This window comes from Hippocampus bargibanti, linkage group LG01 (genome assembly GCF_051943395.1).
Source record: "Hippocampus bargibanti isolate YZ-2025 linkage group LG01, ASM5194339v1, whole genome shotgun sequence".
NCBI classification, from domain to species: Eukaryota; Metazoa; Chordata; class Actinopteri; order Syngnathiformes; family Syngnathidae; genus Hippocampus; species Hippocampus bargibanti.
This window is the reverse complement of record NC_142734.1, coordinates 12,808,569-12,821,402: the sequence shown is the minus strand read 5'-3', so window position 1 is coordinate 12,821,402 and position 12,834 is coordinate 12,808,569. Positions and strand designations below refer to the sequence as shown.

The 12,834-nt window shown below is 42.2% G+C and overlaps 1 protein-coding gene across 2 annotated transcripts; it reads right to left on the bottom strand.

Annotated features, from left to right (window-relative positions):
* Nucleotides 1–253: 253 nt before the first annotated feature.
* On the bottom strand, nt 254–12,818 carry zbtb17 (zinc finger and BTB domain containing 17). 2 transcript variants are annotated; one of them, XM_088997057.1, is made up of 15 exons: nt 11,286–12,818; nt 10,506–10,721; nt 10,260–10,439; nt 9,147–9,488; nt 8,870–8,956; nt 8,375–8,631; nt 7,128–7,270; nt 6,742–7,042; nt 6,516–6,603; nt 5,596–5,712; nt 5,378–5,498; nt 4,265–4,395; nt 3,946–4,203; nt 2,602–2,691; nt 254–2,113 (listed from the first exon to the last, which is right to left on the bottom strand). In XM_088997057.1, the coding sequence occupies exons 2-15, from the start codon at nt 10,708–10,710 to the stop codon at nt 1,713–1,715; spliced, it is 2,721 nt and encodes a 906-aa protein (XP_088853183.1). In that variant the 5' UTR covers nt 10,711–10,721; nt 11,286–12,818; the 3' UTR covers nt 254–1,712. The 2 variants fall into 2 exon arrangements, with proteins under 2 accessions (XP_088853183.1, XP_088853192.1); XM_088997066.1 differs by lacking the exon at nt 10,506–10,721.
* Between the last annotated feature and the right edge of the window lie 16 nt (nt 12,819–12,834).

Genomic DNA, 12,834 nt, shown 5'->3' with positions numbered 1-12,834 from the left:
TATAAATACCATAAAATGTATTTTGGTTTACAAACTGGACAAGCTGGTTTGTAATTATCACATGGCAGGTCAATGTACCAAATTTCTCAAGCAAGTTTACATTTATGTGGTTTAACACTGCAAATGAACTCTGCTGACAACAGATTTTGGCACCATATGAATCCAAAAGGGAGGCAAAAAAATTATGCAGGTGCAGCGGCTATCATCAAACATTACAAACAATTACTCAACAGCAGAACCAACACTCGCCATTTGCAAATTGTTTTTAATTACACTTTTGAGGATTACATGATATGGGTGACCACCATTTCACATTTAAAGCGGGAACTCCACAATATAAATGGCAAGAGCAATATCGCGGGTGACTTTTTTTAACTGGATGTATCACATTTAAAGGACGACCGACGTCACGTTTTTTGTTTCCGAACTGACTTGAGAAAAACGTTTTATAGCATCTAAAATACCCAAAACACGCAGTATGATATTTTTATTCAAATGCAAAACACCAATAAAAATGACTTAAAGTGTCCAAAATCTGCAAAAAAATTGAGCTGCGAATTGGGCATTTTCAGAAAGTTCCGCCCCCAGTTCGTGACGTCACACCGCGACGTCTTGCATTGCTGGAGAATCAAAACAATGGCTTCAGATTCAGAGAATATGCTTTCTTGTTACACATCCAGTTATGAATATGATTCAAATAGTTCTGAAGAGGAATGCATACATGTTTGCAATCGATTACATAATTTATTCCGTGCCATTTTCAGGCAACATTGGAGGAAAATGTCTCACCCAAAAAGAGGCAGAAGAAAATGGCAACCTCTTGTAGACATAACAGTGTATTGCGTTTCCACAGGCTGATAAATTCCTTATATGGAGCTTGGACGCCCTCTTCTGGCGCAACACGAGGTTTTCAGAGCAAACAAGCATTGACGTGATGGAAGGACTGCTACAATGTGTCATTTTTTTCGGTCAGGGGCGTTCCTTCAGTGACATCACGTACGGACTTGTCACCAACTCAAAAACAAGATTTCCGGAATATTCAGCACGAGTCTTAAAACGTAAAATATAGCTATATGCGGTGGAATCTTTGTAAAATACGCTCAGTAGAAGTCATTCGAAGCCATTTTACAAATTATGGACACAACTTGTCCGGAGACGTCGGTTGTCCTTTATGTGCCTGCTTCATCCAGACTTCACGACTCCTTCAGTGTATTCAAAGATGAGAATAATAGAATCACAATGAGTATAGTGTCTCTTTTGTTTTTTAATGGAACCACCTTGGGTGCAGTAACATTACTAACTTTGACGATGAAACGTTACAATTTCATTGCAGTATAATTTAAATTGTCCTAAAGTGTAAATAAAACATACATTTTCAGGTTTAATTTCCTCCACCCAACACTTGGAAGACAAAATAAATATACTGTACTAAAAAATTATTTATAGGAAAATATTTAATACATAAAATATATTGTTCTTTAAGGAAATTTATTCAAAATGAGTACCAAACAATACCGTATGTACGTTTCTTGTTCAGAAATGAAAAAAATAAACAGATCACTGTATACGCAACGCATAGCGATGGGATGATACCCTCCCCTTTACTAACGCTGACACCGCTGCTACATTTGTTGCATCCAGTGGAGGGTGACGAAAAGCATCTTTTGCAGCGCTAACACAGCTTTAATCGGAAACCTTGACAGTGAGCATTACTACACTTGAACCTCACACACGCTAAGCTCTCCTTCAATTTTTCGATCAGTCTGGAGTTCAGTCAGCATTTCAATCTGTCCACCCCCCACCGTCTTCCGACCCAGCAACCCTTCTTCCCCTCGTGGCTCCCCAGTCACACTCTCTTCCACATTTCCCTCCCCATCTTGGCTACGGAATATGAGCTCCCCTTCCTGGACCACTTGTTCTGATGCAGGTTGCCAGGTTGAAGTGGCATCCCCCTCAGCAGTGGTGACTGCGGTGTACTGGTAGAAGTCAGAGTCTGCTTGAAACATGACTAGAGCCTGGGCTGTGTGAATGCGTACATGCTGAGCTAGCGAACTAGCATCCAGGAATTTATCCCCGCATGAATCACAGGCATATAGTATCTGCGTGTTGGGATCTGGAAACAGAAAGAGGGAAGTATATTCAAATATATGAATATCAATAGAATGAAAATATATATAATTTCATGATCGTTATCATAAAAAATTGGCATATTTTTACCAATTTTAAGAGATCTCAATATCCTCCAATTCAATCGACTGACCAGATTATCAATGAATGTATGTATAATTACGACCTTATTATCAATAAATATATAGATAATTAGGCCGGTTGATTGAATTGGACGATATTAAGATCTCTGAAAATTGGTAAAAATATGCCAATTTTTATGATAACGTAGTGTTTGTTCATGATCCTTTTGCCATTTTATTTACACAGCCGATTTCGTGGTTGTCCTTGATTTAAAATAGTTCATGTTGTTCAATAAAACATACATGATTAATGCATCATTGAGTTCAACTGTTCGAATAAGAAAACCTATATTTGTCCCAAAATGAAGAAATTAGCGGGAGATGAGGGGGTTCAGCAACCCCCAAGTCTCACCTGCTTCCTGAACTTTCTCGACTGCCTTGGTAATTTCTGCTTTTAGGGCTTCGGTCGCATCAGCACACACGGATGCATCTACTGGTAACACTGAAAATCAAAGAAACATTGTTTTTTTTAAGCTTAATGATGACTTTGACATTGCACATTGGATTGAATATGAATGTTTGTCAAAATGAAAAGCCCTGTAATTGACATGTCTGTTAAACTTGATAGTACAGTTGGCTAGTGTGATGTCAAACGATGACTGGAATACCGTGGCTCCAAGTGGTGTAACAGAAATGAATACAACTACATGAAATAATGCAAAAGATAACAAACAAAAAAACAGTTCACTGCTCAGTCTCATGAGGAGGCATGAGTGGACGATCAAACTCTAAGATTAGACAGACTGAGCTCACAGGTTTATAAATGTGTTGCACATGCTGTACTGTCTGCTCTGGTGTGCTGTGTTGTGTGATTGATAGGGCCCAGAAGAAGCACACAGTCAGAAAAACTAAACTAAACTCTCATGGGCAGAATTAAATCATTCACTGCCAGACGTGCAAAAATGTGTCCACTGCAGTGCCAGGGTTTTTGTCATTACCTAGACTTTCTTTTTTCATCAGAAAAAAAGAGTTAATTCCTAAATTATATGAGTCTGGAGTTATATGAGATGGCTGTCCAAAATACAATGCAATACATACATTATTGGTTTCTATGCATATTAGCATATTTGACAATAAAGCTGACTTTGACTATAGCGCTTTAACAACAGCTGAAGCTGAAACAAAGCGCTAACATCAAAGAAAGGGAAGTGCTGCTCCTTGTGGAAAAAGAAAAAAAAAACATTGCACCCATTATCGGCACCCAAGCATGAAAAAAAAAACAAAACCTGAACAAATTTGGGAATGGCGCTCTACATCATATTTTTAATTGCTGAATTAAATTTGTGGATGGCAGTGAATGAGTTAAAATAAATCCAAATAACTCAAACATAACCATTATGGTCTACTTTGCTGGGAACAAAAGCGATTACACCCCTGATGTGCGCAAAGCGTCAACATTTTGCATGGCCACCTTTATTTTTCTAGCATTTCACAGATATTTACTGGATACTCTCGGCCATCTTTAAGTTGCATGATTGTTTTTTAGAAATCCCCAGAGAGGTCTTCTTTCTGAACTTCAAGTGACCAGTAAGCAGTAACACACCTGCTTCTCATTCGCACCTGATGCCTTTCAGCACTAACAAGTGATATGCCACTGGGGAGGGAACCAGGTTGAATTGTCCCAGTGTAGACATTTTCACTTCGTGATGCGCTCACTTTTGTGTGACATTGTATGAAGACATCTCGATTCTCTGACCTGTTAGTTGAGCAACAGCACTGGCCGTCAGGGCTTCCGTTGCCAAGGTAACAATGTCTTCAGAGACTGTTACGATGTTTATCTCACTGTCTGAGGTGGGTGCCTCAACACAGCCGTCAATGTCCTCGTCTGTTCCGTTGCCGGGCCGCCGTCGCTTAATGCCTGCCTTGCCGCGATGGACAGTCTTGATGTGAGAGCGCAGATTGTCTACGCGGTTAAAGCCTCTGCCGCATTTGTCACACAGGAAGGGCTTCTCTCCTAAGGAGAATTCAACAGTAAAGTGAAAAATGCCAAAAAGGGAAACTAGTACACGTGTTACCTGTGTGAACGATGATGTGCTTGGAAAGGTCGCCCACATTGACAAATGACTTGTCACACATTTGACACTGGTGAGGGCGAATGTTGTCGTGGTGGCGAATGTGATTAGCCAGTTGACTGGACTGCACAAATCTACCAGGAAGAGACAAAAATACAATACAGTACATCCCAAGAAAAGTCCATCACTGGTCACATATTGGTAGCAGGTTGATAACAGATCTTCATTCGTGGTCTCGAGTATTCGCAATGGTGACCAAAACCAGTCACCGCCAACAAGGCACCCGAGTAGGCAGCTGTCAGCAAGTGCTCTCACGAGCCTTGCTTTTGTTGTCGCGTTGGTGTTGTTTTTGTATTTTGTCACTTTGTGTTGTTGTGCACTATGTGGAACGGATACGGATTGTTTTTCAGCATTTTTGGCCATGACATTCATCAAGGAGGAGACTGTGCTGAGCGGTTGCGCCTTTTCGGCAGCATGAATATGCCAGCACCGTTTTTGATTGGGAGGAATGTCGGTGCCATTTGACTGTCATCGCTGGACATCTCTGGGGTGATTGTGCTGTTTTGCGCCTATAATGGGCAGCAAGGTCGGTGCTGTTGGACAGTCTGCGGCTGGATGGATGCATGGCTTGAGAAGTCCGCGATGAGAAGAAAGGAAGGTCAGCGCAGAGCGCTAATGCATATGTGGAAATGTTGCGGCTTGGAATTGAAGCGGATTTATGTGGAACAAATGTGAGATCATCTATATTCGTCAATGGATGCTCCGACTTCATGTTTGCTTTCAACATTTAGCTTGTAGCAGATGTGCACATTACACCATGACATCCCTGATTCGCTGGTGAAAAGGACGCTTTGATCCTTCCTTTCCTGTTACTTTCAGCACTTTGCTGCTTTGAAATGTAAATGTATCCACTGCAAGTCTAATAAAGGCTCATCCAATCCACGTGACAGAATATATTTTACTAATTGCAATCTACAGGTCCTTCTTTGAAATTATGTGTCTTTGCTTTAATATAAATTGTATGCCTTGAAAGTGGTATCAGTCATTTGGTATCGATACGCAAGAATTAAGTACTCGTACTGATATCTGAAAAAAAGTGGAATCGAACATCTTTACCTTTTCCCACAGCGATCACATACGTAAGGTTTCTCCCCTGTGTGCTGACGGACGTGTGCGATGAGCGAGCTGGCCTGGGTGAAGGCTTTGCCACAGGTGGGACACACGCAGGGTTTCTCTCCTAAGAGATAGCAGTGTTGCACAATGCGGCGGCATTCATTTAAGCTCAAGTACAGTACTGGAAATGTTTTGTTGTGCCCTAAATGTCCCCGTCGTACCTGTGTGGATTCGCTCATGTCGCTGCAGAGCTCCAGGATCACTGAACGCTCTTTGGCAGTGAGTACAGACGTATGGTTTCTCACCACTGTGGACCCGAGAATGGCGCTTCAGATTTCCTGAGAAACAAACGATTAGTTGTCATACATAATTTAGATGTTTCAATCAACCACTTGAATATTTACGGTATGTTGGGTTTGGTCGGTGATAGAGAAAAGACAGAAAATAAGTTATCATATTTAAAGGTATCATGCTGCCGAACACAAGGCCCACAATGGAAGAGGTGAACAGACACAGCCTGTTAAACTGTCATCTTCATGTAGGAGATCTATCCTTGGACTAATTTAGGACTTGGTAAATTCTTTCCCAGGAAGAGGTCATTAGCTAGGTTACTAATCTATCAGTTCATGGAAAGGACAACCCATTAAAATGTCTATGTCGTGTTGTTTATAGTTGTGGGTGCTTGGGACAACCAGGGGTGTGGTATTAAAGTCAAGAAGACTATGTTTTACTAATGTATCACTTAAATTTGCATATACTCTCAATAAATAGCTTGGCAGAGGGCTGCAGAAGTTGGGCCTCTGTCATGGATGGCTGGGTCCCCTGCCGGCAGTAAAAGGCAATCTTCCTGTGTTCGAGCCTTTGTTCACAGTGACCAAACATCTCTGACAGTCTGGCAAAGGGGACTGGTGGCCATCAGAAATCTTGAAAAAATATCAATTTTCCTAAACGGTCAGTGTATTTCTGGGCCTGTCCTGGTCATCAGGGCTCACCAACCCTGAATGAAGTGTATGACTGGGGTTAAATTATTCCATGTGGAAAAACATCTCTAAAAATAATCTGTGATCTAAAAAGAACCTGTGATGTAGCAGGCAAATTCAGACATAGCAGGGTAGCAGTCTTCTATCGATGCTTTTCTTACCCGAGGTGGTGAATTGTTTGCCGCATTCTCTGCACTTCAGGGGCCCATCCGCGATATGGATTTTTAAGTGTGCCTTCAGATTTCCAGGCTAAACATAAGGCCACAAAAGTACTAAGCACACCCATTAGTAACTACCAAGTACAGTAACACATTTGATTGGACAAATCATATACTGATCCAACAATTTTAATAGCAATTGAAAAAGGCGCCATGACGAAATCATTACCTGATTGAAGCATTTGTCACAATGCGGGCACTTGTTGCGCTTGTTGGCGTCATGCGTCTCTAAGTGTCGCATCTTGGCAGTGGGGTCCGAGAAAGCCTTGTCGCAGTATTCACAGTGGTACGGCTTCAAACCACTGTGTACTAGGCGGTGTCGCTTTAAATTTCCTGATGTGGTGAACAGCTTCTCGCACTCCTCGCAGCTGTAGCGCGCCTCGCCGGTGTGCCGCTTGCGGTGCAGGTTGAGTAGGCTGATCTGGCGGTAGCTCTTTCCACAGATTGAGCAGCTAAATGGCTTTAGAGGACTTTGCGAAAAGAGAAAACGGCCGCGTAGGGGTTCAGTAGGGTGATATTAAGCCGGGAAAAACATAAATACGACATATATCTGACCTGTGTGTTTTCTCATGAGCTTTACATGCCGCCGCGTCGGAAAAAGCCTTGTTGCAGTCTCGACAGGCAAAGGGTTTCTCCCCTGTGTGAATGCGCATATGTCTCTTGAAATTGCCAGTATGCGTGAATTTCTTCCCACAGTCCTTGAAAGTAGAGCACATCTTATGCTTAGCTTTCATATGTGGAATATATCTCCAAATCTGTATTGTAGGGCTACAAGACACCCTCGACTACTTGCCAGGTAGTGGCAGGGCATGGACAAACAGTATATACATTCACATCTACGGACAATTTTGAGCAGGAGTGGCCAAATTTGGAGGTTGAAAAAAAATAATAGGGTTCCTCCATTGGAAACCTTCCATGAAACGTCTTATGACTTTCTACATTTCACAGAATTTTCTAAATTATGCAAAAACGAAAATAAACTGTGTACGACAGCCCCTCCCACCCAAAAAAAAACAAACAAAAAAAACAATGGTGACTCAGTTAATTGTGAAGAAAAAAACATTACTTTTCCCTCATTAATCTGTCTCCATTTACTTTTCCCTCATTAATCTGTCTCCATTTTATTTTGCTGCTCGTTTCAATTATTCACATGGTTCAAGATTAACAAAACCTTCTGATTTCTCCGTGAACTCTTGGGTATACTAAAAAATGATGATTAAAAAAAGTCTATCTAAAACAGTGTTCTCCACTTTTGGTGTCAAGGCCCGATTTGAGAAGTTGTGGGCTATGGGCCACCTCAAAATCCTCAACTAAAAACTTTAGGACCAAAGATGCAGATTTTCCTAATGAAACAGCAATTTATAAACAATGCATAATTCCTTGCTAGAATGGTTTTGGTATGTTAGAATTGAAGATTTTTCAATGATCCCTTGCATCCTTCCATATTTCTCCATGTGGCCCACTTGGGAAAATATCAGGACACATGGTCTCCAAATAAACTATAAAGCATATTCGTTGTACTAAGTTCATCCTGTCTACTTGATATATAATTATATCTTGATATCTTCACTCTGACGAAGGCGGAAGTAGGCGCCGAAACATGTCAGGTATTTGAACACCTACACTGTCTGTAAGTAAAGAAGCTGTTTTAAATTAAACTATAAAGCATATTATTGCAAAAACAGGACTGCCTGTGTCATCATTCACCACTGGGCTCTAACGCCATTGAGCCAGACTTGCTAAACTGAAAACCCTTCAGCCCCTCCCCACCACGCTGTCCGTCCATTGTGAACATATCTTACCTCACATTTGTGCGTCACAGAGCTGTAAGGCTTTGACTCGAATCGGCTGCTCATCGCAGCAGAAAGGTCTGCTTTCTCAACTGTGTCGTGGCTTGCGTCTCCTTTTGGGGGACTCGTGTCCAATTCAACCTCAGGGGTATTGTCTTCAACAACCTCTTCACAGTCATCTTTCTGGCCTTGCTTTGACATATTCTTTTGAGATTCGTTTTTTATGCTTTCATCATCAGTGTCGTTTCCTGGTGAGCCATCTAGAGAGACTGATGAGAGACAAAGCAACTCTTTTAACAACATGCCCAACTGAGCGCAGTATAAGACAGACAAAGGGATATTCTGTTCTGGAGACTGCTTCTCCCATGGCTTCTTATTAGGACACTCATTTTAGCTGTTCTTTGAAGATGATAAATAATATATGCCTTCATGTATGTTGTATATCTGCAATTGTTGTTCCACCACTGTAACAGGTGAAACAGCAAGTTTATGAAATTGACCGCTCACCATGTGGGAAGTTTCGCCGAGGTTTCCGAATTCGTCTACCACGAGAATTGGTAAGAATGGGCATGGTGACAGATTTAATGGGTGCATCTGGAAAGACATAAAACATCAACGATAATCTAACACATCACACCCAAATGTTCCTCTGTGTTAAAAAAAAAACAAGAGATAAAGCCAACACAGGGACAGCCAACACAGGGACAGCCAACACACACGCACACACACAGACACACACCTCTTTGCAGGCCACTGAGGTCCGTTTTGCTCATCGCTAACTTACGTGGTGTGTAGTCCGCATCGGAGGGGTCATCCTGAAAAGTGGACGTGGCATCCTGTGCAGTGCATCCATCCTCTTCCTCGTTCTTCACAGACGCTCCCTTTTGTGTAGCACTACTTTTGGTAGGTTGTGCATGAATTGGACAGGTTTTGGCAGTGTTCAGCTCTGAAACTTCTGCTGTCTGTGCATTTATGGGAAGGTGGCTGGTTTCCTCCTGGCCTTCTGCAGGCTTGTCGTTCTGATCTTCCGTAGTGTTTGTGGAAGAACTCTCCTCTGCCTGCATTGCTGCTTCAGCCACGTCACTGTCATTACCCTCTCTTGGTTGGACTTCATCTAATTTTTCTCCTTCATTTAAAATTAAAGAAAAATGAGAAGAGAAAGTAAAGGATGAAAGCATTTTTGCAACATGTGCTGCTTTTTTAAGTTAGTTAGTTAAGGGTGGGAAAAGCACTTTATGTCATGTTTGTTAAAACTGGCCCGATAACCTGACAGTAGTGCATTTTTCAAATGGCATTTGAAAAATACATCTGTTTGTCCCCCCGTCTTCTAAATTAATCGATTTCTTTGCCTTTCAATGGACTCCAAAAGCTTTTCCTGAAACTACAGCGGAATATTAATCTCCAGCTCACAATGAAAAATAAAGATATATTAAAGACATGGCATTACTCACCCAAAAAGGCTAAATCTTACAACTTTGACATTACTGTACAGATATTCAAAGGTAAAATATATTCTTTGATTTCTGCTGCTACTCGGAGAAGCCATTCTTTGGTTAGCTGACAAATGTTTGACAAAATATCTACATATTGGCTCCTGCGGGCTGCGATCACTGTGTGAGCAATGTCGGTCGTGTATTTTAGTCAGCAATTGTTTTCTGGTGAATGTATCTGTTGTGTAAGATTTTAGAGTCGTTTGAAGTACAGTCGACATTGCTTTTACGAAATGTAACCGAAAAGCACTGTTCATCGTCACGTTGCTACACAAGTCAAAAAAAAAATAACTGACATCTCAAAAGTTGGGGCACTTTGAAGTCAATGGACCCCCAAACACTATTTGATCAGCAAATAATTGTAATGTTTTCCCACGTGACCTCCATGACAAAAAGAATGAACTCACCTTCATCAAGGGCCAGCGTGATGTGGGATGGAGTTGGATTGGCCATTGACTGGTACAAGGAACAAGCGTTTACAATCTCTTGCATTTGTAGGAAATTGGCAACAGCCATCACATCCTCAAAGTTGTCAGGAGTCAAACTCAGCTTTGCTGTGTACATGAATTCCAGAACTTGGGACAACCCTGCAGCAATTGAAAGCATTACAAATGGCTGTTTTAAAAAAAAGGGGGGAAAGGACTTCTCACAACCTGCAGCGTTGCTGATGTCCAAATGTACAACGTCGGTCTGTTCCAGGAAGAGGGTGCGAAAGTAAACACTGCAGGCTGCCAACACACATTTGTGGGCCTTGAAGTCCACTCCATCCACGACAAATGTGCAGTCACACAAAAACCCCTGCTTTCTCTGGTTGTTGAACTGCTCCAGAACCTTCCCGCTGTGCCACGGGAACTCCATTGTCTTGCAAGCTTTTTGGGTGACCGAGAGGATGACACGGATTCCGATGACAGTTAGTGGAAAGACAGTGGTTTTATTATTTTTACAATATACTTTGTATTTGTTTAAAATGGGGCAAACAGAAATTATGTGCAGACAAGTAGGTCCTACACCACCCGAGTTCCGTTCAATAATTTTATTCAGACATGTTTTCACAACAAACCAAGTTGTCCAAATGGGTAAATGGGCAGAAGCATTAAGTATTCAAGACATAAACTTTAATTCTCAACGCTTTGTAGACTGTTCGACGTTTTTAGCTGTTAAGAAATTTCGAGACGCAATTCTATAAATAACAGCATCCGTAACAGTGTCTGAAAAATATCAACGTTTTCAGGTCCGTTTGTCATGTGTCTGACATTTAAACATCGCAATCAATCGATTACAATGCCTCTCCAATCCGGGTGGTTGTGTTATCAGGGATGAATTTAGCATGCCTAGCGACGACGTCTTACGACGGTAACAAGATGGCGGACGTCTTTGCTTGTTGTTGTCTGCTCGTTCTTCCTAAACGACTCCAAACTGCGCATTCTACCTACCCAGGGAATCGCGTGCTTAGGCTCTCTCCTTTGATGTGTTGTCGAACCTGTAGCCCGGCTGGTGCTCGGAAAAGTGGATCTTAGTAATGGACCCGATCGAGTGTTTCTGTGTTCGATCGTGTGCTGTTGACTTAGTTCAGCGCCATCTTCCTCTCGCTGATCGATTGATAGGGACCAGTCAGATGTTTTATCACGAGCATGCGCAGTGTAAAACATTTGCAGTTGCGGCGCGTGACCGCGTAGCTGCGCTCAAACTCAGCCGCTTCACCACTTAAACCCATTGCCCTTGTCAGATTAGTATTTCGAAACAACGAATATTGTATCAATAAAATCGCTTCAGTCTGGGGATATATGAAAGTGGTTCACATGTAATGAATGAAATCGGCTCAACATTTACTTATAAATGCGTCTGTGTAAGCTCTCAGTTGTACAGGAGTGGTCCACCGATGAAAAGGTTTCTTCAGCCGTCATCTGTACTTCTTTGAAGGTGTCGGACGTTTCGCTTCTTATCCAAGAAACTTCGTCAGCAAACTAAAGTCTTACTGGTAATTTGGCCATATACGTATATATATATATATATATACTGTCCAGACATGGCGGTGACAGACTCTGGTATGATAGGTCCCTGCTCTCAGGTTGGGGGGAGCAGAGGACTACTCCCTGCAGCTGCTCCACTGATAGTTCCTATCGTTCTGACTAACGACTGGCGTGATTGCCCCACTTCGACCGGTGTCACCTCATCAGTATTTAGTATAGAAGTCCAAGATGGCGCCCGAGTAGGCAGCCTCAGCAAGTGCTCTCATGAGCCTTGCTTTTTTTGGTTGTTTTTGTCTTGTTTTGTGTTTTCTTTTGTCACTTTGTGTTGTTGTGCGTCGTGTGGAACGGATACGGATTGTTTTTCAGCATTTTTGACCACGACATTCATCAAGGTGGAGACTGTGCTGAGCGGTTGCGCCTTTGTGGTATAGCATGAATATGCCAGTACTGTTTTTGAATGGGAGGAATGTCGGAGCCATTTGACTGCCATCGCTGGACACCACAGGGGCCAGTGTGCTTTTTGCGCCTGTAATGGGCAGCGTCTTCACAGCCGCGCTTTGTTCAGTGGAAAGGTCAGTGCTGTTGGACAGTCTGCGGCTGGATGGATGCATGGCTTGAGGAACCCGCGATAAGAAGAAAGGAGCGTCAGCGCAGAGCGCCGATGCGTATGTCGAGCTGTTGCGGATTGGAATTGAAGCAGATTTATGTGGAACAGGAGATGTGAGACAATCTCTTTTCGTCAATGGATGCTACAGCTGCGTGTTTGCTTTCAACATTTAGCTTGTAGTCGACGTGCACATTCCACCATGATGTCCCTGATCCACTGGTGGAAAGACGCTTTGATCCTCTCCTCTTTCATCCAGAACTGCTTCATGTCATCACAAAGAGGGTACAGCAAGTCCTGAAGAATGAATGTCTCTCTGTGTCTTTGTTTTGTCATATTGTCTCTTTGCTGTCATATTATTTGTTATTTACTTTTTTTTTTGTTCTTTTGACTTCAAGACGACGCCGC

Bases quoted from the DNA above. Each gene is read 5' to 3' on its own strand.
- zbtb17 (XM_088997057.1), bottom strand. From the start codon at position 10,710: ATGGAGTTCCCGTGGCACAGCGGGAAGGTTCTGGAGCAGTTCAACAAC. The intron at 8,632-8,869 runs GTGAGCGGTCAA...GTCTCTCATCAG, and splicing joins TCGGCGAAACTTCCCACATG to TCTCTCTAGATGGCTCACCA. The intron at 5,713-6,515 runs GTAAGAAAAGCA...TTTGTTTCTCAG, and splicing joins CAAACAATTCACCACCTCGG to GAAATCTGAAGCGCCATTCT.